Source organism: Hippopotamus amphibius, chromosome X (genome assembly GCF_030028045.1).
Source record: "Hippopotamus amphibius kiboko isolate mHipAmp2 chromosome X, mHipAmp2.hap2, whole genome shotgun sequence".
NCBI classification, from domain to species: Eukaryota; Metazoa; Chordata; class Mammalia; order Artiodactyla; family Hippopotamidae; genus Hippopotamus; species Hippopotamus amphibius.
Genome location: NC_080203.1, coordinates 74,043,147 through 74,069,110, shown reverse-complemented (window position 1 = coordinate 74,069,110; position 25,964 = coordinate 74,043,147). Strand labels below are relative to the sequence as shown.

Sequence of the window (25,964 nt, the reverse complement as noted above, 5' to 3'; positions counted from 1 at the left end):
TCACACAAATGAGCAAAGATTCCTGTTCTGCCTCTTGATGGCTTTGTAGACTTAAACAACTGACAACTTCTCAGAGCCTCTGTTTCCTCACTTGTAAGGCAGGGACAAATCATCCCAATCTTATAGCATTGTTATGAAGATTATATGAGATCATGTTTGTAAAGGGCTAGCATAGTGCTAGGTTCACAAGAGTTTCTCAGTGAATGTTATCACCCCCCCCCACTCCAGTGATCTAAAAAAACATTTAAATGGGAAAAGAATTTAGACAGTAGGAGTCTGAGATGGGCTGCAAGACTCCAGGGTCTTTTCCTGGTTCTGGGGTTGGAAATAACCCTTTTCAGGGTCTTAATCAGGTTCCCTGCAAATGGAAGCCAAGGCTAGTGTTGCCCTAGGGCAACAGTTGGTCCTGTGAGACTGCTGACTAAAAAAGCAAATCTTAAGCCCCAGTGCCCATAATGTCCATGATTTGTCATGCCTCATGACTGAAGCATTGTGGATTTTTATTAAAATGCAAACGTTTCCTGGGAGAGGCAGCATACATATTAACTTTTTGGCCTGATTAGCTTTCACTTACCTCTTTCTATGAGTAGAGTCCTTCCGTGCCTCTTCACTTTGTCCCTCTTAGGTAGGGACACCCAACCTCCAACCCCAGCCTGTTAAAATCCTTCTCAAGAGTCAAGGCCCATCTAGGCCACTATGTCCTCCGGAAGCCTACTGTGATAACTCAGCCACATCCTGCCTTTCCTTCCTTTTCCTCTCTTCTGGGGAGCACCAAGCCCCAGCCGCCTGTGGTGAAGCTCAGGGAGAGCGAAGCATTGCCTTGAATTCCATCTTATACTTGACTTGTCCCATGACCTTAGGCTAATAACGCCTTGATTTCGTTAAGCCTCTGCCTTCCTGCTTGGAAAAGGCAGGTGATAAAAATACTCACCTCCGGGCAATAGGGGAAAGCTCTATTCCTCTAGCAATGCCTGCTTTGCTAACTGACGTGGCCTCCGTGATTGTGAATTTGGCCGATTCCTTTCATGGCATGGCAAGCTACTCGGGACACCTGTATCCTCCCGCTCAGCTCAGCCCACTTTTAGGTGCTTAATGACTATATTCCTGGACATCTGGCACAGCCCTGAGCTTCATTTTCACCTGCCATGCAGTCTTTTCACCCAGCAAGAAGGTTAATGAGATGCTGGGTAGAAAGGGCTTGGCGCTTGCCCGCCCGCTGGTGGGGAGCGAAGTAGCTTGGTAACCACACCACGAACTCATGATTAGTGCATTAGACGCGCGGGCCCTTAGGGGAGGCAGAGCTTCCTGGGATCGCGGGGTCCGGCCCCAAGGGCTGAGGCTGGAAACAGCTGCGTACTCCGGCAGGGGGCCCAGCCGCCCGCAGGGCAGATCACCCCTCCCGCCTCCCAGGACCCGCGCACTCTCTAGCGAGCAAACTTTCCCTTACCCTCGCGGGGTTAGGGCCTTAGTCTGGGATATTCAGCGGGACTCTGGTGTCTGTGTGCCCGAGGTGGGCGGAAGGGCGCGGTGGGTGCTGGGAAGACATCCCTCCGCTAGCGGCTCGGCCGAGTTCCCGAGCGCCCGAAAAGCCGAGGCGGAGGCCCGAGGGACCAGCCCAGCCGGGATGTTGGGGGCTGAGCGGCCCTTGCCCAAACTGGCGGCTCGACCTGGCCCCGGACTCTTAGTTCCCCAAGGCAGGACAGAGAGCCGGGAGGAGCCTGATTTGAGCTCTGGCTCCCGCCCCGCCCGGGCCCGGCTCCCTCCGGTGCCACTGCACCTCCCTCCCTACCTGGCCCGGCCCCCGGCCCAGACCCGGCCCTCTACGGCTCCTCTGGGCTTCAGGTTGGCGCAAACAAAGCCCTGATTGACTGCCCGGAGAGGCGGGCCTCGCTGCCGGGCCTCCTCCTCCCATCCGTGCCCCGCCAGGGATTTGCCGGGAAGGGCGGAGGCGGAGGGGGAGAGACTTGGGTGGGGGGGCTGTTGCGCAGGACTGTGGGGGGGGGGGCTGAGCCCCCGGGCTCGAGAAGACTGTGCCCACCCTCTGTCCGAAGCTTGGGTGTCCCCTGCAAGCCCAAGGGGGACATAGGCACCACTCAGGGCGGGGTGGGGTCTCTCACAGGCCATCTCTCATCCTGGGGTCCCTGAGGCCACCCCAGTTCCAGGCTACTTGTGAGGAAGGAGACTGTGCGAGCAAAGGACAGGCGGGGCCCCGGGGATTCTGGGTTGATCAATGCTAGTTTGGAGCCTGCGGGAAGGAGAGGGCAGAGGAACTGGATAGTTTGTGCTCTCGTTTTTCCATTTTAACTATGCCTCTACTGGGCTTCTGGACAAGGAGAACAGGATTCAGTAGTTTGGAAAGGGAGTTGAGGGAGGCAGCGGCGGATTGTGTAGGTAGGCGAGTATGAGGAGGAGGAGGAAGGGCTGGGGAGAAGAGCCAGGCTGTAGCGGCTGCCTGTTGAGGGAGGAAGAGGTTGGGGGGGGGGGGGAGAGGAGGAGGAGGGGGAGGAGAGAGATGACATGGGAAGAGGAGGAGGGGGGTTGGACGGGGGAGGAGGAGGAGAGGGCTCGAGGGACCGTCTGTCTCGGGACAGGCTGGCCAGCTGGGGCGCGGAGCCGGGAGGAGGAGGCAGCAGCAGCAGCGCTGGGAGCAGCAGCAGCAGCAGCAGCAGCAGAAACAAGTACCAGCCACACAGCGGCTCCTCCGGCCCGAGCAGCCACAGTCCCCCGGCCGCGATGGCGCTGCAAAGCCCGGCAAGCGAGGAAGCTAAGGGGCCCTGGCGGGAGGCAGACCAGGAACAGCAGGAGCGGGTGGGTAGCCCCGAGCCGGAGCCAGAGCCGGAGCCAGAGCCTGTGCCAGTGCCCCCACCCGAGCCCCAGCCCGAACCCCAGCCGGAGCCGCAGCCCCTACCGGACCCTGCACCGCTGCCGGAGCTGGAGTTTGAGCCTGAGCCGGTGCACGAACCAGAGCCCACGCCCACAGTGGAGACCCGCGGCATCGCGCGCGGCTTCCAGCCCCCCGAAGGTGGCTTCGGCTGGATGGTGGTCCTCGCTGCCACCTGGTGCAACGGCTCCATCTTCGGCATCCAGAACTCCTTCGGGATTCTCTACTCCATGCTGCTGCAGGAGGAAAGAGAGAAAAATCGCCAAGTGGAGTTCCAAGCAGGTGAGCGGCCCTGCGCACCCCACCTGGCATTCTAGGCAAGGGTGCCCGCTCCGGCTGCGGCCGATCCCATACCTCCCAGTCCGAGGCGCCCCTCTAGCGCGCCGCTTTGACTCCTCCCCCTTGCCCCTTGCCCATGGCGCTGCTAGGGCGCGGGTTGCCGGGCTCTGGGCAGCCTCGGCTGTGGAGACTAGGTGCAAGAAGTCCCGGGGGTGGGACCTGGGACCTTCGTTGATCATAGGCAAGGAATCAACTTTTTTGCTCTGGGACATATCCAGACGCACCTTTGGGGTTTGTTTAAAGTACTCTGAGCGTGTGTACTGGGGGAAAATATTTGCAGAATTTTTTGGGGGGCTGGGGGGTGGGGGGTGCGAAACCACGGCGAGAGGAGAGAGCTGGGAGGTTGGGAGGACTTTGTGAGAAACACCATATCGCAGATCTCCGCAGCAGCCCCTGTTCCAGTACAAGGAGCAGAGGTGTTTTCTGTCAAAAACACTTTAGGAATCCTGGTGACTGAGTGAAGAGTCAAACACATGGCAGGCGTCTGTATCTGCAAGAGAGAGGAAGGGAGGGAAGGAGTGCGAGTGGGGGTGTGCGCGCGCGTCTATTTGCCCGCGGTGGTTACGGCCCAACCCGGCCCGGCAGTCCTCTGCCACTCTACGGGAGCGAGCGGATCTCTGTGCTCTCTGAGCTGAACCCCAAAGCAGGCAGGGAGGCAGTCTGCGCGGTCTCCTGCCAGAGAGGCGTGAGGCGGCTGGCAGACTGGGCCCTGAGGCTCACTTCGCACCGCCCCCAACCTCAGCCTTGCCCTCCCTGGCGCCCCGCGCCTCTCCGCTATCCGCGGGGTGCCTCGTTAGTCTTTAGCAGGAATGCTGGCCTCCACCCCTCCTGCATTCGTGTGTTGCTGACTTGGTCTTCTTCTCTAAAACAAGCAGGGCTGTGGGCATAGCTCTCACTCTTCAAGCCCGCGGCTGCAGGACCACAGGCTTGTGCCCTCCTGCCATTGAGCCTGCCTGTGGGCTCGGAGAAGTCAAAGTAACCATCCCGCTTTTTCAGCAAGCCGCCGGCGAAGCCCCTCAGCTGTTCTCATGAGGAGTCTCGAGAGCAAGCCGAGGGGCTTGGGATGCAGTCTTCCTCAAGGCACACTCCCTCTTGTGGCTCCTCAGGACAGCTCCACTCGCGACCCGCTGCAAGTTCGCAGCTTAGAATACGTGGCTTTTTAAAACGCAGCTCAGAATAAGTGTTGCTCTGGGACTGGTGTTCCCTTCTCTCACCACCCCCAAACCCGTACTTCTGCTGCTCTCTGAGGAGGGCTGGGGATTATTTAGTGAATAGAAACCTTGAATTCTGGGAGCATCCACCTGTGGATTCCGTGGGCCCTTGGAGAGCCTCTCCTGGAACCGCTCTCAATCAAGGACTCTTTTTTTTTTTTTTTTCCTTTTTTTTAGTTTGCTGGGCTGCCCTTAAAGAGGTTTTGGGGCTCTTGGTGCCTCTGACCTTGTGATCCATTGGTGTCCTAGTGTGCGGGCCCCACTTGAAAGTTCGAGTGTGCATTAATGGCTGTCCAAGACAGTCTCAGAACTGCCCAGGCTGCATTGACACCTGAGTGGAGCGGGTCTCTGACTGTGTGGAACACCATCTGGGGGGAAGGTCACTGCAACACTCACCAGTGGGACTACATTTTCCCTGCTTTGATGCAGTTCAGGGGCTCTTAGGAAGGCAGCCAGTGTAGGGCCTCTGGCTGTTGCCTAGGTTACCTTGGAGGGCACCTGCTGAGCATTGCCCTGTGGTAGAAGGCAGACTGTTGGCCTTCAGGGTCAGTGGCAGTCTGGGTAAAACTTCATGGGAGGTAATGGGAGGATGGGCTGAAGCTAGGCCCTGGCATTCATGTGATGTGAGCAGGCCTAGAACTGGGGCCTTAGGAGTGTGTAATAAAACTTGGAAAAACCACTATTTTACCAGGAAGAGGTTCACTGCTGGGGAACAAACTTCAAAGTAGGTGATCATAGGGGACTCAGGGGGAGGGCTGGCTGAGACTTTCCGGTCAAGACCTCACAGTGCTGCTGGGAAGGGGGGTGGCAGCAAACTGTGCAGAGGTGTAGCCGGTGTGTACTCTGACACAGACTAGGTCCATTGAGGGACTGGGGTTACTGGTTAAATTATGGTGAGTATAGGTCGGCAAAGGACAGAAAGGAATTTGGTATGTCCCTAGGGTCTCAGACTACTTTGGCTTGGGTCCTTGTGTGTGTCTTGAATTCATGAATGTTATTTTTGATACTGGAGGCTCTGGGAAACACCTCAGTTTTTATTTTAAAAAAGTCAGGAACACCCCCCATTACATTCCTGTTCCTAGAAAATCTCATCCTCCACACTACCTTTCTTGAGCCCCTCAGCTTTCCCAAGCAAACATTTAGGTCCTGAGATTCCAAATGTGACTCTGCCTCCACATACTTTTTGCAGTTTACTCAAAATTTTTCAGCTACCTATGCCACAGCGCTGGTGTCTCAAAGTGATAGAAGAAGCCAGTAGAAGCTTGCTAAGATCCTTGTCAGCCAGTGTTTGCCCAATAGCCATTCTGGGGAACATGGAATATACCCCACAGTCAAGGAGGTTGGTGCATTTGTCCATTTCTATTAATGTCTGACATGCCTTCCATCTCCAGAAATCTATGTATTTAATATTTGGAGGTACCCCACAGCTCAAATTCTCTTTGGCTAGGCCTAATATCTTCACAGCCCTGAAGCTGTGCTGATTGGCTTAATGGGTCTAAGGTTCAACAGATGACTGGGACTATTGTGAGGGTGCCCCCGAGAAAGATTGTTTTGATGTTTAGGGTCTAACTCCACATCAGAGGGGTCTCTGGGCATATGAAAAAGCCATGGAGAGTAGACAAGAAGTGGAATTCAGGCCATTCTAGAGCATGCAATGTCCAGTCTTTGTGAACTCTGTGGTGCATACAGTTATGTGGTGGCAGTGTATCTTGTCCTTTCTCTTCACTCATTTTAAAAGGAAGCCAACTTTCCCTGGTTCTTAGGCCTGGGATGACTGGCAGGGAAAAGGTTCTTGAGATGGGGGCAAGTGACCAAAGTCTGATTTAGGGAAAAAAGGAAAAGATCAAGAGAGAAATGATCCTATACTTTTTGTAGAGCTTGTGGGAAATTTGGGAGCTCCCCCAACCCAGACCAAGCAGCAGATGGGACAGGGGCAACCCAACAATTTGGTGGAAAGTATATCATGGCTTCCTGGCATGAGAGGGGAGCCTTTTGGAGAAAAGAAAGAGTAAGGTGGCATTGATTGCAGGCCTCAAATCATTATTGGAACCCTAAATGAGTTGGAGCTAGGACAAGGTTAGGGTTGGAGAACCAGAAGACAAGGCAGAACAAGTCAGAGTTTTTAACATTGGCTCCAAGCTTAGGTCTTTTTGAACATGCTGCAGAGTAAACTCAGTACCCTGCACTTCCCACCTCAGCTGCCAGTCTAGCACTGAGCCATAAAATATGATAGGAGGCATCTTTTCCTGGGCAGTTTATAAGCGTGACCCTTTAGGCTCTCAGGGGTTGAGGGTGGGGCTATGTCTCTCACCACCCAGAGAAAGGGGTAATAATGGTCAGGAAGGTTCATTATTGGGCGCAAGATAGTTCAGGCTCATGGGCCATGCTGATGGAGACAGAATTTTCTAGGCATGGGATAAATGATACAATCTGTCTTGGGGCAAATAGTCCCAAAGATAGATGGCGCCAGGGGCAGTTTAGGCTATCTTTCTCTTCCCCATTTTAGGGGCTTTCATTGCTTAGTTCAGTGTCTCACTGGGCTGACCACTAAATTGCTGACTTTGGGAGCCAGGTATCTTTTGTGCAAATCTTCCAATGTCTTGCCTTTGGCTGAAGGCTTTTGCTTACTGTCCAGAGAAGATTGGCTTAGAGACTGCTATGGAGCTTTGGATTACAGGGCCATTGGCCAGGCCGCTTTCAAGTCACTCCTCTGACTCCTCTCCAACCAAACTGGGTCCCAAACTGAGACCTTGACTCACACTGGAGGGGATGAGGAGGAGAGATATTTGAAAGTCAAGCAGGGGGGTATTTCTTTGAGCTGGAGTAGCTAATTGATGTTGCATCCTTGGCTCACTGTCCAGTGGCCTCAAGTGCTCATTCTAAGTCTAAATCTAGATCCCAGTGGGCTGGTGATCTCAGTAATACCAGTTAAGCAATGACTAAAAGCTAAACAACTTGTGCCCCTGATTTGCTCTGTGACTTTGAGCAGGCACTTTACCTCCCTGTACCTCAGTTTATGTATCTGTAAAGTGAAAGGGTTTGACTAGATGAACTTCTTAGCTCTGCTGTTCTATCCTTCTAAAATCATGTGATATTTTATTCTTTACTATTCACTTGGCATACATTTTGACTTATTCAGACAAATAGAAATATGTTAATCTGCCTGAATGAGGGTGCAGATGGGTTGGGAGGAGGTTTGGAAAGCAACGAAAGGCCATATAGACATCATTTCTCCACATCGTGTGTATTAAAAAAGACTATGGGGCTACTCATATATACCGAGGTGGTTGAAAAGACCCACTTTAAAAAAAAAAAACCCAGTGTGTAAAGGCAACTTCAGACCTACAACTGCTTCTCCCAGAATGTCCTGCTTAGCATAGAATTGGGCCTCCAAGGGAATTCCCTCCACTTGGCCTGCTGCAGGCTAGCAGAGTGGTTCTGTATGCTGCTGTTTCCCAGCATTGAGCTTGTTTCTAAAAAGCATTACACTGCAAGTATTCCCTTAAGCCTCAGTTTAGACCCCTCTCCCGAAACTTAATTTTCCACAGCTCCTTCTCATTTCTCAGAAATGCATGGTTAGTATTATCTTGGTTTGCTGTTACTTCAGGATAGAAGAGTAAACCAAGATTCCTAAATTCAATACAGTGGTTTCCTTCAAGGGGCTTCAGACAGGGCATCTTTATAACTGGTTAAGGTCTGCTGCCTTGTGGTGAGTGTGAGAGGGCTGCTGCTTACCATCCTAGAGAAGGCCATATTGAGTATCCACAGTTTCTGGACAACTTCAGCTTCACTCAGGGCTTAGCTAAGAGTGTGGTTACTGAAGTAGCAGGCACAGAGCTCTCTCTCCTCTTCCCTGAATTTATACTTGCTTTGGAAATATTTCCTCCAGTGCCACAAAGAGTAAACAAGCAGATGGACTGTCAACATTTCAGAAATATATAAAGGATGTCATCTGGACCTTATGAGCAGACCAGTTTCCCCGGAGGGTGTGCCGCTTTCCCCATGCATTTTGAAAAGAAAGAATCATTTACTCTTTTCATATTATGTCAAAGATTGAGTGGGATTTCCTGTTTTGAAAGGAACTATCTCACCTGGGATTGAGTGAGTAAACCTTAGAGAAAAGGCTTTATTCATAAAAGACACACACACACACACGAAAACACACTCTCTACACCTCAAGCCATGGATTATGAGTATTCTATCTGAAAAGGCTTTTCTCATCTGTTTATGGAATTAGGTTTAATGTAACAGAATCTTTTGTAGGAATTGTACAAAGGGCCCAGACTAGAAAATTTGTTAGGTAAGAGTGATGGAGAGAATATGGCCAGCCTGGATTGTACCTCTTAGCATGGACTCTTTGCAACTCCCCAACAGTGAGGCTTAGAAATATTTATTGTAAGTTTCTTTCTGCTTCCATCCTCCCCTTATCCTGCATCCGCCTTGGTATTCAAAGGTAATTGGGAAGAGGGTTTAGGATACTCCAACCCTCTCCCATTTTCAGGGTGACAGAGGACTAAGCCTAGGGATGTTTAACCATTTGCCTTGAAGTCAAGGTACTGTGATTACTAATGTGAAATCACTTGTCACTTATTTGTGGGTAGGGAATGTGGCCTGCTTGGGTGGCTTGAGGAAGTACATGCTTCTTCACCCTGTTAGTCTTGCCCTCTCTATTCTCTTATTTGCTCATTTCTGGGGTTGGTAGAAGAAGGGATAAAACTGGCTATCCCAACCACACATTTTCTTGGCTCCTCCTGTTTTCACAGTGCATTTGTAATACCTCTGCTCATATGCCATCCCTTTGCTCCCAGTATTGTTCTCTCTTCTCCTTTCCCTTACTCAATTAGAGGAACAAATGGGGTTTCGGATGTTGTACAGGCCTCACTCCAGACTGGATCTCAGGCCCATTCCCACACATCTTGTGGAAGTATCTCTTTCCTTTTCCCGTTTCTCCTCCCTTATTCTCCACTTTCTGGGGGAAGGGCGACTTCCTATGGAGCACTTAAGAATGTAGAAGCTATCACCTCTGGATTTTTGCAGTAAGATAGCTGCTATGAAACCCTTTTTGTCATTTCCACACCTCTTTTTATCACAGCCCCAGGACCCCAGTCAAAGAGATAGTATTGTAGCAGGTCTTACTCAACAGTATTCAACAAATGTCCTGGTCAGTTGCACCCTTTCTCTTCAAATCCTCACTACTGTTGTCCCTCAACCCCTTAGCCAACTGAACTTCCAGAGGCTTCAGATTGGTTTTCAGTAGCTTCAGGGGTTCTGCATAGAATAGAACTCTTCATTCTATTTTGAGCCCCTATCATCTCTCTTCTCGCCAAAAAATACTGCAGAATTGATTGTAGAGGAGTCAGAGGGGGAAGGAGACAGACACCCATGTCCTAACTAGAGTCAAAAGTGCTTTCAGTGAGGATGGAGAGGGAGGAAGTGAAACTCCCTGGTTAGTTGCTTGCCTGCTTCTATGCAGCTGAAAGGAAAAAAGGAAAGGAAATGTCACTAAATAAGCAGTCCCCACACAGTCTCCTTGTCTAATTTATCCTGTGGATCTGTCCACCCACCTTCTTACCCAGGCTGGAAGGGTATGTGCATGCACTCATGTGTCCAGACCTGTGTGTACGTGTGTATAGCTGGGCGTGTGATCTCTGTCTGGGCCAATTAGCACAGTTGCTTAGAACATGCTGCCTCTGAGACTCAGGTCACAAGTTCAGTCACTTGTTTAGGTAACTGAGCTTTTGCAAAGAAAAGAACTCTTCTTCTGTTGACCACCCATGCCCTTCATATGGGGTTGCCACTGATCCCAAGAGGACTGGGTAGAATGGAGATGACTCCCTATAAGCCTTCCCTGTTACAGGGGGAAAAGACATGAAGCCCATAGCCTAGTGATGGCTGCTCTTCTACAGTATTATTTCTTTGACATTTAGCTTCTTACTTCCATCAACCTATTGTCAGGTTATTATTATCAACCCTAATAATAATAATAATAATAATAATAATAATAATTGCTAACATTTATTTAGCATTTAGCATTAATTCTGTGCTAGGCATTAGATTAAGCACTTTACATGTACCAACTCATTTCAATTCTGAACAACTCTATGAGGTAGGTACTATTATTTCCTCCATTTCATAGGTAAAGAGACAGATGCACAGAAGTTAAGTAGCTTGCTTAAGCTCATATAGCAAATAATGGCAGAGCCAAGATTTGAATCCAGACAGTATGAGTCCAGAACTCCTGCTTTTTAGATATCACCTAATACATACTAAAGATGGGAGGGGCGCAGCTACCAAGGAAGACTGCTGCCGAGTTTTCCATTCCTGTAGCCTCAGGGCATCTTTATGACTAAGGGATAAAAAGAGATGACCAAGAAAGAGTTTAGTAAACAAAAGTCTGACACTCTTGTGATACGTGACATACTCTTCTAACCACCCTTCCTACTCTACTCAGAGTTATGATCCTTGGGTCCAAAAAAGGGCCAGAGAAACAATCTCTTTTTAGTTGGTTAACCTGAATAAGTTACAAAACCTTTCAAGGCTTCAGTGTTCTCACCTTCGTAGTGAGGTTGAGAGTATTAATTTTATAGGAATATGAAGGGTCACGTGAGATTCTGTATGTGAAAGACATTTGTAAATTGTGAAAGGGTTGGTATTATTGTTATTATTATCATCCAGTAGCCTTTTCCAGCTCCTAGAAAGTGAGTTGCTATACCTTTCTCTAAATATTTCTGGAAGAGGAATCAATTCCTCCTCCCCACCTTCCACCTCCCCAGTCCGTCTCTTCCCCATCTCCCCTCTTTATTCTTCTGCAATTTTACCTGGGTGTCCCGTGGCTAAGGGCTGGCCATGTTTTCTTTGTCTCTTAGTTCTCTAGGAGACCAGGGAGAGGAGGGGCAAGATCCCAGGTCATATACATTCAAGGAAACAAGGCATGTTGAAATATTTACAGCTCTTGGCAGGAGCTCACAAACCTCCCTTTGAGTCAAGGACTGGGTTTTTAAATAGGAATTGCTAGGCATTGGGGGCAGATGGTGGGTGGAGTTAGGGAGTCACTTCCTCCCGAGGGTCTCTCACAGAGTTTCTGTTCTCCTGCAGGTAGTAAGAAGAAGGAAAGGGATATTCAGGGTCAGAAGGTCTTGGCCAGGGGACATTAAGCAAAGCCGGGGCCTTGCTCCTTTGTATTCAGTTTTGCAGTGGGCCAATTTCCTTATGTTCTAAACAGGATAGCCCCAGAGAACAGAGGCCACAGAACAGCAGAGGCCTGGAGGAGGACTAAAATGACAGGTTTTTATTTTAAGTTTTTATTGGAGTATAGTTGCTTTACAACATTATGTTAGTTTCTGCTGTACAGCAAAGTGAATTAGCTATACATACACATATATCCCCTCTTTTTGGATTTTCTTCCCATTTAGGTCACCACAGAGAACTGAGTAGATTTGTCTGTGCTGTATAGTAGGTTATCATTAGTAATCAATTTTATACATAGTATCAATAGTGTATACATGTCAATCCCCATCTCCCAATTCATCCCACACCCCTTTCCCCCTTGGTATCCATACGTTTGTTCTCTACGTCTGTGTTTCTATTTCTACTTTGTAGATAAAATCAACTATACCAACTTTTTCAGATTCCACATTTATGCATTAATGTACAATATATGTTTTTCTCTTTCTGACTCACTTCTCTCTGTATGACAGTCTCTAGGTCCATCCACATCTCTACAAATGACCTAATTGCATTCCTTTTTTATGGCTGAGTAATATTCCATTGTATATATGTACCACACCTTCTTCATCCATTCCTCTCTCGATGGACATTTATGTTGCTTCCATCTCCTGGCTGTTGTAAATAGTGCTGCCATGAATATTGAGGTGCATGTGTCTTTTAGAATTATGTTTTTTTTTTTCTGGGTAAATGCCAGTAGTGGGATTTCTAGGTCACATAGTAGTTCTATTTTTAGTTTTGAAAGGAACCTTCATACTGTTCTCCATAGTGGCTGTATCAATTTACATTCCCAACAACAGTGCAAGAGGGTTCCCTTTTCTCCACATTTTCTCCAGCATTCATTGTTTGTAGATTTTTTGATGATGGCCATTCTGACCAGTGTGAGGTGATACCTCATTATGGTTTTGATTTGAATTTCTCTAATGATTAGTGATGTTGAGCATCTTTTCACGTGTTTGTTGGCCATCTGTATGTCTTCTTTGGAGAAATGTCTATTTAGGTCTTCCACCCATTTTTGGATTGGATTCTTTGCTTTTTGATATTGAGCTGTTTGTATATTTTGGAGATTAATCTTTGGCAGTTGCTTCATTTGCAAATATTTTCTCCCATTCTGAAAGTTGTCTTTTTGTCTTGTTTAAGGCTTCCTTAGCTGTGCAAAAGCTTTTAAGTTTCATTAGGTTCCATTTGTTTATTTTTATTTTTATTCCCATTACTCTAGGAGGTGGGTCAGAAAAGATCTTGCTGTGATTTATGTCATGGAGTGTTCTGACTATGTTTCCTCTAAGAGTTTTGTAGTGTCTGGCCTTATAGTTAGATCTTTAATCCCTTTTGAGTTTATTTTTGTGTATGGTGTTAGGAAGGGTTCTGATTTCATTCTTTTACATGTAGCTGTCCAGTTTTCCCAGCACCACTTATTGAAGAGGCTATCTTTTCTCCATTGTATATTCTTGCCTCCTCTGGCAAAGATAAGGTGACCATCTATGCATGGGTTTATCTCTGGGCTTTTTATCCTGTTTCATTGATCTATATTTCTGTTTTTGTGCCAATACCATGCTGTCTTGATTACTGTAGCTTTGTAGTATAATCTGAAGTCAGGGAGTCTGATTCCTCCAGCTCCACTTTTGTTTTTTGTTTTTTTTTCCTCAAGGTTTCTTTGACTATTCGGGGTCTTTTGTGTCTCCATACAAATTTTAAGATTTTTTTGTTCTAGTTCTGTGAAAAATGCCATCGGTAATTTAATAGGGATTGCATTGAATCTGTAGATTGCTTTGAGTAGTACAGTCATTTTCACAATATTGATTCTTCCAGTCCAAGAACATAGTGTATCTCTCCATCTGTTTGTGTCCTCTGTGATTTCTTTCATCATTATCTTATAGTTTTCTGCGTATAGGTCTTCAGCCTCCTTAGGTAGGTTTATTCCAAGTATTTTATTTTTTTTGATGAGATGGTAAACGGGATTGTTTCCTTACTTTCTGTTTCTAATTTTCTGTTGCTAATGGATGGGAATACAAAAGATTTCCAGGTATTAATTTTGTATCCTGTGACTTTACTAAATTCATCGATTAGCTTTAGTAGTTTTCTGGTGACATCTTTAGGATTTGCTATGTACAGTATCATGTCATCTGCAAACAGTGACAGTTTTACTTTTTTTCCATTTTGGTCTTTTATTTCTTTTTCTTCTCTGATTGCCATGGCTAGGACTTCCAAAACTATGTTACATGATAGTGGCAAGAATGGGCACCCTTGTCTTGGTCCTGATTTTAGAGGAAATGCTTTCAGTTTTTCACCATTGAGAATAATATTTGCTGTAGGTGTGTCATATACAGCCTTTATTATGTTGAAGTAGGTTCCCTCTATGCCCACTTTCTGGAGAGTTTTTATCATAAATGGATGTTGAATTTTGTCAAAAGCTTGTTCTGCATCTATTGAGATGATCATATGGGTTTTATTCTTCAACTTGTTAATATAGTATATCACATTGATTGATTTGCATATATTGAAGAATCCTTGCATCCCTGGGAGAAATTCCACTTGATCATGGTGTATATCCTTTCAGCGTGTTGTTGGATTTGGTTTGCTAGTATTTTGTTAAGGATTTTTGTGTCTATGTTCATCAGTGATGTTGGCCTGTAATTTTCTTTTCTTGTGATGTTTTTGTCTGGTTTTGGTATCAGGGTGATGATGGCCTCACAGAATGAGTTTGGGAGTGCCCCTCCCTCTGCAATTTTTTGGAAGAGTTTGAGAAGCAAAAGTTTTAGCTCTTCTCAAAATGTTTGATAGAATTCACCTGTGAATCCATCTGGCCCTGGACTTTTGTTTGTTGGAAGATTTTTAATCACAGTTTCAATTTCATTACTTGGGATTGGTCTGTTCATATTTTCTATTTATTCCTGGTTCAGTCTTAGAAGGTTGTACCTTTGTAAGAATTTGTCCTATTCTACCTGGTTGTCCATTTTATTGGCATATAGCTGCTTGTAGTAGTCGCTTATGTTTTTCTGCAGTGTCCATTATAACTTCTCCTTTTTCATTTCTAATTTTATCGATTGGAGTCCTCTCCCTGTTTTTCTTGATAAGTCTGGCTGAAGGTTTATAAATTTTGTTTATCTTCTCAAAGAACCAGCTTTTAGTTTTATTGGTCTTTGCTACTGTTTTCATTTCTATTTCATTTATTTCTGATGTGATCTTTATAATTTCTTTTTTTCTACTAATTTTGGGTTTTGTATGTTCTTTCTCTAGTTGCTTTAGGTGTAAGGTTAGGTTGTTTATTTGAGATTTTTCTTGTTTTCTTGTTTCTTGAGGTAGGATTGCTATAAACTTCCCTGGTGGAACTGCTTTTGCTGCATCCCATAGGTTTGGGGTCATCATGTTTTCATTGTCCTTTGTTTCTAGGTATTTTTCATTTTCCTCTTTGATTCCTTCAATGGTTTCTTGGTTATTTAGTAGCATGTTCTTTAGCTGCCATGTGTTTGTGTTTTTACAGTTGTTTTTCCCTGTAATTGATTTCTAATCTCATCTCATTGTGGTCGGAAAAGATGCTTGATATGATTTCAGTTTTCTTTAATTTACCAAGGTTTCATTTGTGACCTAAGATGTGATCTGTCCTGGAGAATGTTCCATGTGCATTTGAGAAGAATGTGTATTCTGCTGCTTTCAGATGTAATGTCATATAAATATCCATTAATTTGTCTAATGTGTCATTTGAAGCTTGTGTTTCCTTATTAATTTTCTGTCTGGATGATCTATGCATTGGTGTAAGTGGAGTGTTAAAATCTCCCACTATTATTGTGTTACTGTTGATTTCCCCTTTTATGGCTGTTAGTATTTGCCTTATGTATTGAGGTGCTCCTATGTTGGGTGTATAATTATTTACAATTTTTATATCTCCTTGGATTGATCCCTTGATCATTATGTAGTGTCCTTGTTTCTTGTAACAGTCTTTGTTTTTGTCTGTTTCTTCTGATGAGTACTGCTACTCCAGATTTCTTTTGATTTCCATTTGCATGGAATATCTTTTTCCACCCCCTCACTTTCAGTCTGTATGTGTCCCTAGGTCTGAAGTGGGTCTCTTGTAGACAGTGTATATATGGGTGCTGTTTTTGTACCCATTCAGCCAGTCTGTGTCTTTTGGTTGGAGCATTTAATCCATTTACATTTAAGGTAATTATAGATATGTATGTTCGTATTACCATTTTCTTAATTGTTTTGGGTGTATTTTTGTAGGGCTTTTCCTTCTCTTGTGTTTCTCACCAGAGAAGTTCCTTTAGCATTTTTGTAAAGCTGATTTGGTGATGCTGAGTTCTCTTAGCTTTTGCTTGTCTGTAAAGCTTTTTATTTCTCTGTCGAATCTGAATGAGATCCCTTCTGTGTAGAGTAATCTTGGTTGTAGGTTTTTCCCTTTCATCACTTTAAATATGTGCTGCCACTCCCTTCTGGCCTGCAGAGTTTCTGCTGAAAAATCAGCTGGTAACCTTATGGGGATTCCCTTGTATGTCATTTGTTGCTTTTCCCTTGCTACTTTTAATAATTTTTCTTTGTATTTAATTTTTTTAGTTTGATTAATATGTGTCTTGGCATGTTTCTCCTTGGGTTTATCCTGTATGGGATTCTCTGCACTTCCTGGACTTGATTATTTCCTTTCCCATGTTATGGAAGTTTTCAACTATAATCTCTTCAAATATTTTCTCAGGCCCTTTCTCTTTGTTTTCTTCTGGGACCCCTATAATTCAAATGTTCATGTGTTTAATGTCCCAGAATTCTCTGAAAATGTCCTCCATTCTTTTCATTCTTTTTTCTTTATTCTGCTCCATGGCAGTTATTTCCACCATTCTATCTTCCAGGTCACTTATCCATTCTTCTGCCTCAGTTATTCTGCTATTTATTTCTTCTAGTGTGTTTTTCATTTCAGTTATTTTGTTGTTCATCACTGTTTGTTTGTTCTTTAGTTCTTCTAGGTGGTTGTTAAATATTTCTTGTATTTTCTCGATCTATTCCTCCATTCTATTTCTGAGATTTTGGATCATCTCTACTATCATTACTCTGAATTCTTTTTCAGGTAGATTGCCTATTTCTCCTTCATTTATTTGGTCTTGTGGGGTTTTTACCTTGCTCCTTTCTCTGTAGCATATTTTTCTACCTTTCAATTGTGTCTAACTTACTGTGTTTGTGGTCTCCTTTCCACAGGCTGCAGGGTCATAGTTCCTCTTGCTTCTGGTGTCTGCCCTCAGTGGGTGAGGTTGGTCCAGTTGCTTGTGTAGGCTTCCTGGTGGGAGGGACTTGTGCCTATGGGTGGAAGTGGATCTTTTCCCTCTGATGGGCAGGTCTGCATCAGGTGGTGTGTTTTGGGGTGTCTGTGAGATTAGTATGACTTTAGGCAGCCTCTCTGCTGATGGGTGGGTTGTGTTCTTTTCTTACTTGTTGTTTGGTGGGGGGCATTCAGCACTGGAGCCTGCAGGCAGTTGGGCGGAGCCAGGTTGTGGAGTTGATATGGAGACCTCTGGGAGAGCTGTCTCTGATTGGTGTTCCCTGGGGCCAGGAATTCTTTGGTGTTCCAGGATCCTGGACTCCCACGCCAGAGGCTCAGGACCAATCCCTGGCCTGGGAACCAAGACCCCACAAGCCACATGGCTCGGCAAAAAAGGGAAAAAAAGAAAAGGAAAAAGGGAGAAAAAGGGTGGGAAGAAAACAAATGAAAACAAACACACATCCAAAATCCAAGACAAATAGCAAAGACAAAAACAAACAAACAGCAAGATCAACAATTTAAAACAAACACACAAACCAACAAACAAAACCCCAGACAAATGGTAAAAATAATACCAAGCAACCAAAAGCAAAATAAATAAATATATAAATAAATAAACCAAAACAAACCAAAACACACACACACACACACCTACAAAATAAGAAACAAAAAAAGAGAAAACAAAAACCAAGAGAACAACTAGACAAACAAAAGAACCCCAAAATGAAATCAAACAATTAAAAACAAAACTAACAAAAACAAAAAATAAAAAAACAAAACAAAAGCAGAATGCAAACTGAATGAAAAAGCAAAGAAAATAAAACAAGCACATGAAAACAGTAAAAAAGATAAGAACAAATAGAACAAAGGTAAAAAGATAAAAACAAAATAGAACAAAGGAAGTAAAAAAACAAGGAAAAAACACAGCAACAAAAAAGTGACATACACATAGAAATATAAAAACATAAAAAATTTATTAAGAAATTTAAAAAACTGAATAAAATAATAAATAATGATAAAAAACCAACAGAACAAGCCAAAACTTAAAAAGAAATAATAATAACTGTATTTTCCTGGAGTCTCAGCTGTCAGTGTCCTTGACCCCACCGTGAGTCACAGCCAAGCTCCACCTCCCCAGGAGGCCCTCCAAAACTTTAAGGTAGGTCTTTGGTCCCTCTGTGGGCACTTTAGGGGCAGCTCAGACTCTGATCTGGCCCAACTCCCATGTGTACTAATCCCCAAAGTCCACAGCTGCCAGAGCTAGACTGGTTTCAGTTTTGGGAACACTTGTTGTCCATTCAGATATACCATAGATGCAGCATTTATGAAGCTGACATGGGGATTTAATCTGCAGCTTGTGCAGCTGCACAGAAAGATTTTTGATCCTCTTCCTTAGTTGTCCTGCCCCTGGGGCTCCACTGTGGTTTTAGCCCCACCTCTGCATGTGGGCCACCTACAGGAGTCTGCTCCAGAGGCTGCCCTAGAGCACTCAGATCTGCCCTGGTGAGGATTTGGTGCCAAGGTGACATGACTGCCTGGGTCGTGAAGGCAGCGACAGGTGTGTGAGGAAGCTGGTGGCCATAGGCACAAGATATTTGGCCCTAGTGGGAGACTTTTCTAGTGCCTGAAGGCTGGCGCAAGAAGGTCAGCACTGGTGGGGAATTTTTTTAGTGTCTGGTGGCAGGCACAAGAAAGTCAGCCCTGGACGGCACTTTTTCTTTTGCTTGGTGGGTCAGGGGACTGGCAAGTGGGGAGAGAGAGGCTGCAATTGTGGCTCCACGCCCTGTGCATCACTCAAAAGTGGCACCTTGCTTCTATGGCAGTCTGGGTTTCCTCCATAGCAATTCCCAGTTGTGGATTTCCTCTGTCCCATCCCCCCAGGCTGTCTCCTCACAGCCAACAGCAGTCCTCCCCCTAGCCAACAGCAGTCCTCCCCCTGGGTTTGCTCTCCAACTCCCACGTTCCAGCTCTCAGCCCCTGTGTGCACCAGCAGACACACGTTCCCGTCTGGGGCTTGCAGGACTGTGGCACGGACTGTCTGTGTAGGTCTTACTCTGTCCTGTCTGCCACAGACTGGCCATTTCACCCTCTGACAGCCTCATATGCTCCTCTTCTGTCCCAACTGATTTCCGCATTGGTGAGGGGGCTTCTCCAGATGCGGGAGCCTCTCCTCTGCTTCATCTCCCCCAACCAGGGGTACAGATCCCATCCCACTTCCTCTCCTCTTCTTTTTCCCTTCTTTCTTTCTTCCTACCTGGTTATGCACGGATCTTTCTTGTCCTTTCTGGTATCCAAGATCTTCTGCTAGTGTTCAGCTGGTGTTCTGTGAGAATTGTTCCATCTGTAGATGTATTCTTGATGCACTTGTGGAGAGAGATAAATTCCACATCCTCCTACTTCTCCACCATCTTGGTTTCTCTGCAATAGCAGTTTTGAACAGGATTTCAGTGACCACTTAGGGAGCCTCCATTAAGACCACTTGGTAGGGAAATGTTTATACCATTTCACAATGAAAATATTTTTCTTTCTTGTTGTAAACAACAAAACAAATCCCCAAGTCCTTCTCTGAGACTAAGATTTCAAATATACTAGGATATGCCATCTTGACTTTCAGTTATTTAAATGTGTGAGCTGGAAGGCATTTTAGAGACTACCTGTTCCTATCCATCTGGTTCCCATTCTACAGGTAGAGAACTGAGATCTGGAAAGATGTAACTTCAACCAGTATTACAGTTAAATGGTTGTAGTGAAGGTTGGTTTATAAGAGGAGTTAGGAAATGGGTATAAAGGGGTGGGCCTTCTGGCACCGTTGGGAGTTCCCCAGTTCAATCATTGGCATCCTGCCCCCTTCATCTCTCCCTGAACTTTTCTAAAGTTAATCCCCAGGCACTACTTTGCAGAAAGAGGTTGTATTGTGTTGTAATAAATGTAATTTTATTTATTTAATATGAGACAAAATTCAAGATGTATGATGGTGAAAAGTCTCCTACATTCTCTTGCAGCCACCTTGTTCCTCTCCCTAGAGGCCACCAGTGTTATCTGGGGTGTCCTTCCAGAGATGTTCTATATATGTACAAGCATTTGTGTATGTGTGTATACATCCTATTTTAAAAACACAATGGTAGCCTTTAATTCACATTATCCTTCACCTTGCCTTTTATACTTCAAAACATATCTTGGATATTATTACACAGTAAGTGCATAAAGTCCTCACTCTTTTTTTATAACTGCACAGTATTCCATTATATGGGTATGTCATAATTTATTTATTCAGCACTTGGCTAATAGGCATTCAAACTGTAACCAATCTTTGAATATAGGCTTTGGAATCAAACAGCACTAGATTCAAATACTCACCATATGGCTGGCCTTGACAAAGATTTTAACTTCTTGAAGTCTCAGTTTTTCCATGTGTAAAACAGGGATAAAAATAACATCCATCATTATTTGTGTGGAGATTAAATGAGAGGAGGCATATAAAACATCTAGCACACAGCCTGACACATACTGTGTTCAATAAATTGTTCACTCCCTGCTCACAAGACTTCCCCATACTCCTCACCTTTAATTCAATTGATGCTGGTTCAATTCAAGTCAATAGGTGTTTATTATGTGTTAGGCTGGACCTTGGATGAACCAGAGAAGGAAAAGTGGAAAAGTATCCCTCAAGAAGTTTATAATTTCTTTGAGAAGACATAACATACCAAATAACCACAGATCACTGCTAGGTAGCAAAAATATGTATATATAAAATTGAATGCAATTTTGGCGTGGTGATGTGGAAAAAGAGAGATGAGTGTGAAGGCCAGAGGAATCAAAGAAGTTTTGCTTATAGAGATGTAACTTGAAAAGGGATTTAGCTAAGTGGAGAGGAGCCTATGAATTGGGCAGTGGTCGGCTGCGGGTTGCAAATTGGAGAGTTTTGTTGTTACTCAAAGTCTGGGTCTTTGCCCACTGGAAGTCCCTGACCCAGCAGGTGGAGTGGAGTAGAAGGGAAAGAGGAGAGGAAAATACTGAGGACATATAGAGAAAAGGGCATGGGGCAGGGGGATGCCTGGGCATTGGGCCACAGAATGAAGTGCCTGCAAGTGGCTTATGGCATAGCCCCGCCAGACTACACCACCTGCTCTTCCATGTCAGCAACCAGACACTTTTTCTAAGAGGTCCAAGAAGAGGGATAAAGGACCTGAGAGCAGAAGTGGCAGCAGCTCTCAGTCCCTCACCCTGAGTTCCAAACAGGAACCCCAGGAGAGGGGGAGACAATTGAGTGATAATAATCCCTTCTATGTGTGGTACATTGTAGTTTATATCTTTTTTTTTAAAGATTTATTTATTTATTATTTATTTATTTATTTTTTGGCTGCGTTGGGTCTTTGTTGTTGTGCATAGGCTTTCTCTAGTTGTGGTGAATGGGGACTACTCGTCATTGTGGTGTGTGGGATTCTTGTTGCGGTGACTTCTCTTGTTGCAAATCATGGGCTCTAAGCATGCAGGCTTCCATAGTTGCAGCACACAGCCTCAGCAGTTGTGGTGCATGGGGTTAGTTGTTCTGCAGCATGTTAGTTGCTTCCAGGACCAAGGATTGAACCCATGTCCCCTGCATTGGCAGGCGGATTCTTAACCACTGTGCCACCAGGGAAGTCCCTGTAGTTTACATCTTTTTTTAAAATTAATTAATTAATTAATTTATTTATTTTATTGGCTGTGTTGGGTCTTCGTTGCTGCACACGGGCTTCCTCTAGTTGCGGCAAGCGGGGGCTACTCTTCGTTGTGGTGCGTGGGCTTCTCATTGCAGTGGCCTTTCTTGTTGCAGAGCATGGGCTCTAGGTGCGTGGGCTTCAGTAGTTGCAGCACATGGGCTCAATAGTTGTGGCTCATGGGCTGTAGAGCACAGAGACTAAATAGTTGTGGCGCACAGGCTTAGTTGCTCCACGGCATGTGGTATCTTCCTGGGGCAGGGCTCGAACCCATGTCCCCTGCATTGGCAGGCGGATTCTTACTCACTGCACCACCTAAGAAGTCCTGTAGTTTACATCTTAATTGGTGTTTATCCTTACAACAGAGACAGTTATGAAATAAAATACTCAGTTGAATCTCATTATGTGCCAACATCTTTGATCCTGACAAGTGCTATGTTGAGGCGTTCTGGAAAATGAAAAGTCAACATGGTTTGTATTAGTTAAGGAAAAGTTTACAGCAGGGAAGGGCTATATAAAGATTCATATACCCATTTTATGGTTTCAGAAAATGGAGAGCAGATTGAGGGCAAGTGAGTGGCCTAAGGTCATATACTTAATATTTAGCAGAGCTGAGACTAGAAACTGGGTCTCCCAATTCCATGTTCCATGAGGGCAGAGAGATGTAGAAGCTCCCTGAAACCTAGAACAGTTTCCCCTAAATTGGACAGCAGCCTGAAACAAAATGGGAGTCAAAAAGCTAAGGGGGACAGAAATAAGGATCATGGAAGGAAGGATCTGGGCATAGCTAAGACCTGCTGGTTGGGATCAAGAATGAGCTCTGGACTGGAAGTCAGGAGACCCAAGTTCTGCTTCTGGCTCTGCTACTGTCTTTGTGATGCTGACGAGTCCCTTTCCCTTTATGGGCCTTGATTTCTCCACTTAAGCAATGAGCAAGCTAGACCTCTTAGGAACTTAATGGTGCTTAGAACTACTGGTTTCTATAAACCAGAGGTCTTGGGTGCTTCCTGGCAAGGGGTCAGAGGTTATAGGGAATTGTGAGATAGTGAATGTAAGAGAACGACTTCTCTGATGAAAATCGAAAACAGATCCTCCCAGATTTGAGAAAAGATGAATTTTGGAAAGGTAGCTATCCCATAGTCTCTATACTATCTCCTTGAAGAATTATACCCAAGAGAGGCAAACAGAGAGCATGTGTGCACAAGTGACCAAGTACCTCAAGGTAAAACTGAGATTTGGTGGGACAGATTATAATATGCTGAGTCAACATGTCTGGAAATCTCTCCTGAATATTCTCTACTTTAAGATCACTTTTCTAAGATCTTGTGTCTTGTGGGCAAAGTACCATTGAGGGTCCTCCTTTAACGGAGCACTTTTGAGTGAGCACTGATCCTGGAGACAAACTGCCTAGGTAAGTCCTGGCTCCACCATTTACCAGCTCTGTGTCCTTAGGTAAGGCACTTAACCTCTCTGTGCCACTATTTCCTCATGTGTAAGGGGAGGATAACAAGAGTACTTACCAATAGGGTTGTTAAATGAGTTATATATATCTCAGAACAGTGTCTGGCACATAGTAAGTGTTGTATAAGCATTTGCTGTTCTTATTATCTGCCTAGTAAGCTAGTGTAACCTCAAGTGGGCCCAAGGGAGTTTAGCATTACTCATTCGGGAATTTTAGAGGTAAAGGTGACTTCTCAAGACACCATCTAGGCTGCTCTGATGTTGGTCATTCCAGATTAATACTTTTAGACGCCCGAAGCACTGTTTTTACAACTGCCTAATTCTAAAACAATTCATTAAATTTATAATTTTTTCATTTTGAGATGCCCTTGCTTCATTGATGCCCTAAACTCATACTTAGTCCACCTGTTGGGTAATCCTGCACTGGCCACATCCGCTTATAGGCTCCTCCCTAAATTCTGGAGGGAACCAATGACTGTGGGTGGTCTACACATCCACATACAACAATTTTGAACCTGAACAGTTCCATTTACAACAGGGTGCTCTGTGTCCTGCCTCCTAAGAGCTTATCCTGCCAAGCCCCTTGACCTCCTTGCCCATTGGGACCTCCCATCCTGTTACTTGGAAGGAGAGTTTATCTTCTGGTGTGGGGGAAGGGAAGACAAATTCCAGGAAGTCCCAATAGGGGCCCCCTACGGGAGGCTGTAAACATTAATAAGTTAAAATTCTGGTGACCAGTTGGGATGACTGAGGATGGTCATAGTAGAGATGGGGAATGGTGAGGATCTCCTGCCTCCAGATGATTAGGAGACCATCCCCCCATCCCTAAGCCCTGACTTCTCCAAGGATTTCAAATTAGTGATCTGAAGCTTTGGAGTTACTATCATTGTCTCTATTACTCTTGACCAGGTTATAATCATCCAAATGGTGAATAACAGGAAAGTTGTGTGTGTTCTAAGAGCCACAGTGATTTTTTGCTTTGACCTGAATTTTGCCTATGGAAAGACTAGCCAAAAGCAAGTTTTCCTTAAATCTTTGAGTCAACCAGCTGGAGGGACCTGGTGGCCAGGGTAAAGGAGGTTAGCAGGACCCCAAACAGGTTCATTTGCTGCTTTGCCCTGGGATGGCACCACTCACATTCAGGCCTAGCCAAGCCTGTGTCCCTGCCCTCCTCAAACATGGAAGGCTCAGTGGAACCGGTCAGACCAGATGTTGAAAGCTGGCGGCTTTTGGGAAGAGAAAGACAGACAGCCAGAAGAGAGAATAGGAAAGGAACAAACCTACTGTCCTGGCTCCTAACCCCAGGAAGCCTCCCCTTGGGCTCCAGGGTATCACCAGTGAACACCTGCTCAAGGGGGCCATGGCTTATCTGTGTCCCATGAGTGTATTTGGCCATATTTGCAGGACCAGCAACCTGCAGGCTAGTTTCTAGACCATGGCTCAACAGAGGTCTGAAGCCCTCTTTCTTTTCATGGAATTTGTTTTAGTACTAACAGATAAGATTGCCTTGGAATGGGAAGTCATAAAGTAGACCCTAAAGTTCAAGTCCCTTTTGCTTCATTTCTCTTTGTGCTGTGTGGCATAGGATAAGGAACAGGATCTGACATCAGACCAGCATTAGTCCTGACTTTGCTATGTACCTAATCTGCAACCCATGGCCAAGTCATCTGGCCTCTCTAAGCCTGACTTTACCTATCTGTAAAATGGTGGGGGGCGAGTAAGTAATAATCTCTCAGTCTTGTGATGGGGACAGTCATTTGAAAACTGTTTTGAGCCTTACATATGAATTATCATCATGGCTGCCAGGTACATAAATTTATCTGTAGATTTGCACATGTACTCATGCATGTAGAGCTCGATTGAGGCATCACCAAAGACACACATATGTATAAGCAACCACTTGTGTGTACAAAACTATACACATAATCATGACATAGGTAACTAAAAGCACACACCCACAGGCACACAGATACACTTTTATCTATATTGATAGCCTCATTCTCTTTCTCTCACATATATATCCACACACAGGCAGATGTATATGTATCTATGAATGTTTTTACATGCATATGTACATGTATGTACCGCCCCATAGGTGTACAGGTAAGCATACCATACCCTTCAGCTTCTCCCCAGACTATTCAGTTTTCTAAGGGCCTGAGAAAGGTCCTGTTTGTTAATCCCCCACTTCATACCTTTGGCCCTTGTTAGGGACAAGGGACAGTGCCTCTTCCTTGCTTCCATTTTGTTTGCAGATTAGCACAGCTGCTGCCACCATTCAAGCTGCAGTATGTGGTATCCAGAGTATGCTCTGTGAATAGCACTCTATTCTGCACAATATATTGATAGCCATGTTTGGCAGGTTTTCATATTTTTTTCAAAACACAGTTAATCTAGCCATGAAAATAGTTACTTGCCCACATACCCTGAAGCTAAAAGAAATTAGGCAGCAAGCCTAATGAAAATTAGTTACAGAGCCTAAATGAGTTTGAATCAATCAATCTCTCCTCTCCTGTCCTCTCCTTTCTTCTCCTCCTCTTCTTCTCCTTCCCCTTCTCCTCCTTCTTCTTCTCTCCCTCCCTCCCTCCCTCTCTCTGTCTCTGTCTCTCTGTCTCTCTCTCTCTCTCATGTACTAGTAGGGGGTGGTGTTTGCATGGAGTTTATTGGATTCAGAGATATCAACCTGGGGTCATTAGGCTTTCCTCTTTCGGAGGAAGGAAGAGGAAGAAAAGGAGAAAAAAGTTAGGGTTTCCAGGATTATAAGCATAAAGAACAAAGCTGGGGAATTAAATGGGGTGACACCAAAAGGAGGTGGATTAATGCCTACTTTGAGACCATCTAGAAAGGCAAAGCATCTCAGCCTCCCCTTAATCATTTAGATGTGATCTAGTAAATTGTTTTGCTTGTAT

At 45.0% G+C, this 25,964-nt stretch overlaps 1 protein-coding gene across 1 annotated transcript in view; it reads left to right on the top strand.

Moving 5' to 3' along the window:
* Positions 1 to 2,517: 2,517 nt before the first annotated feature.
* SLC16A2 (solute carrier family 16 member 2) overlaps positions 2,518 to 25,964 on the top strand; it is a 109,240-nt gene continuing 85,793 nt past the window's right edge. The window contains exon 1 of the mRNA XM_057719410.1: positions 2,518 to 3,163. Within this exon, the coding sequence (XP_057575393.1) occupies positions 2,518 to 3,163 (646 nt within the window). The remainder of the gene's footprint in view (positions 3,164 to 25,964) is intronic.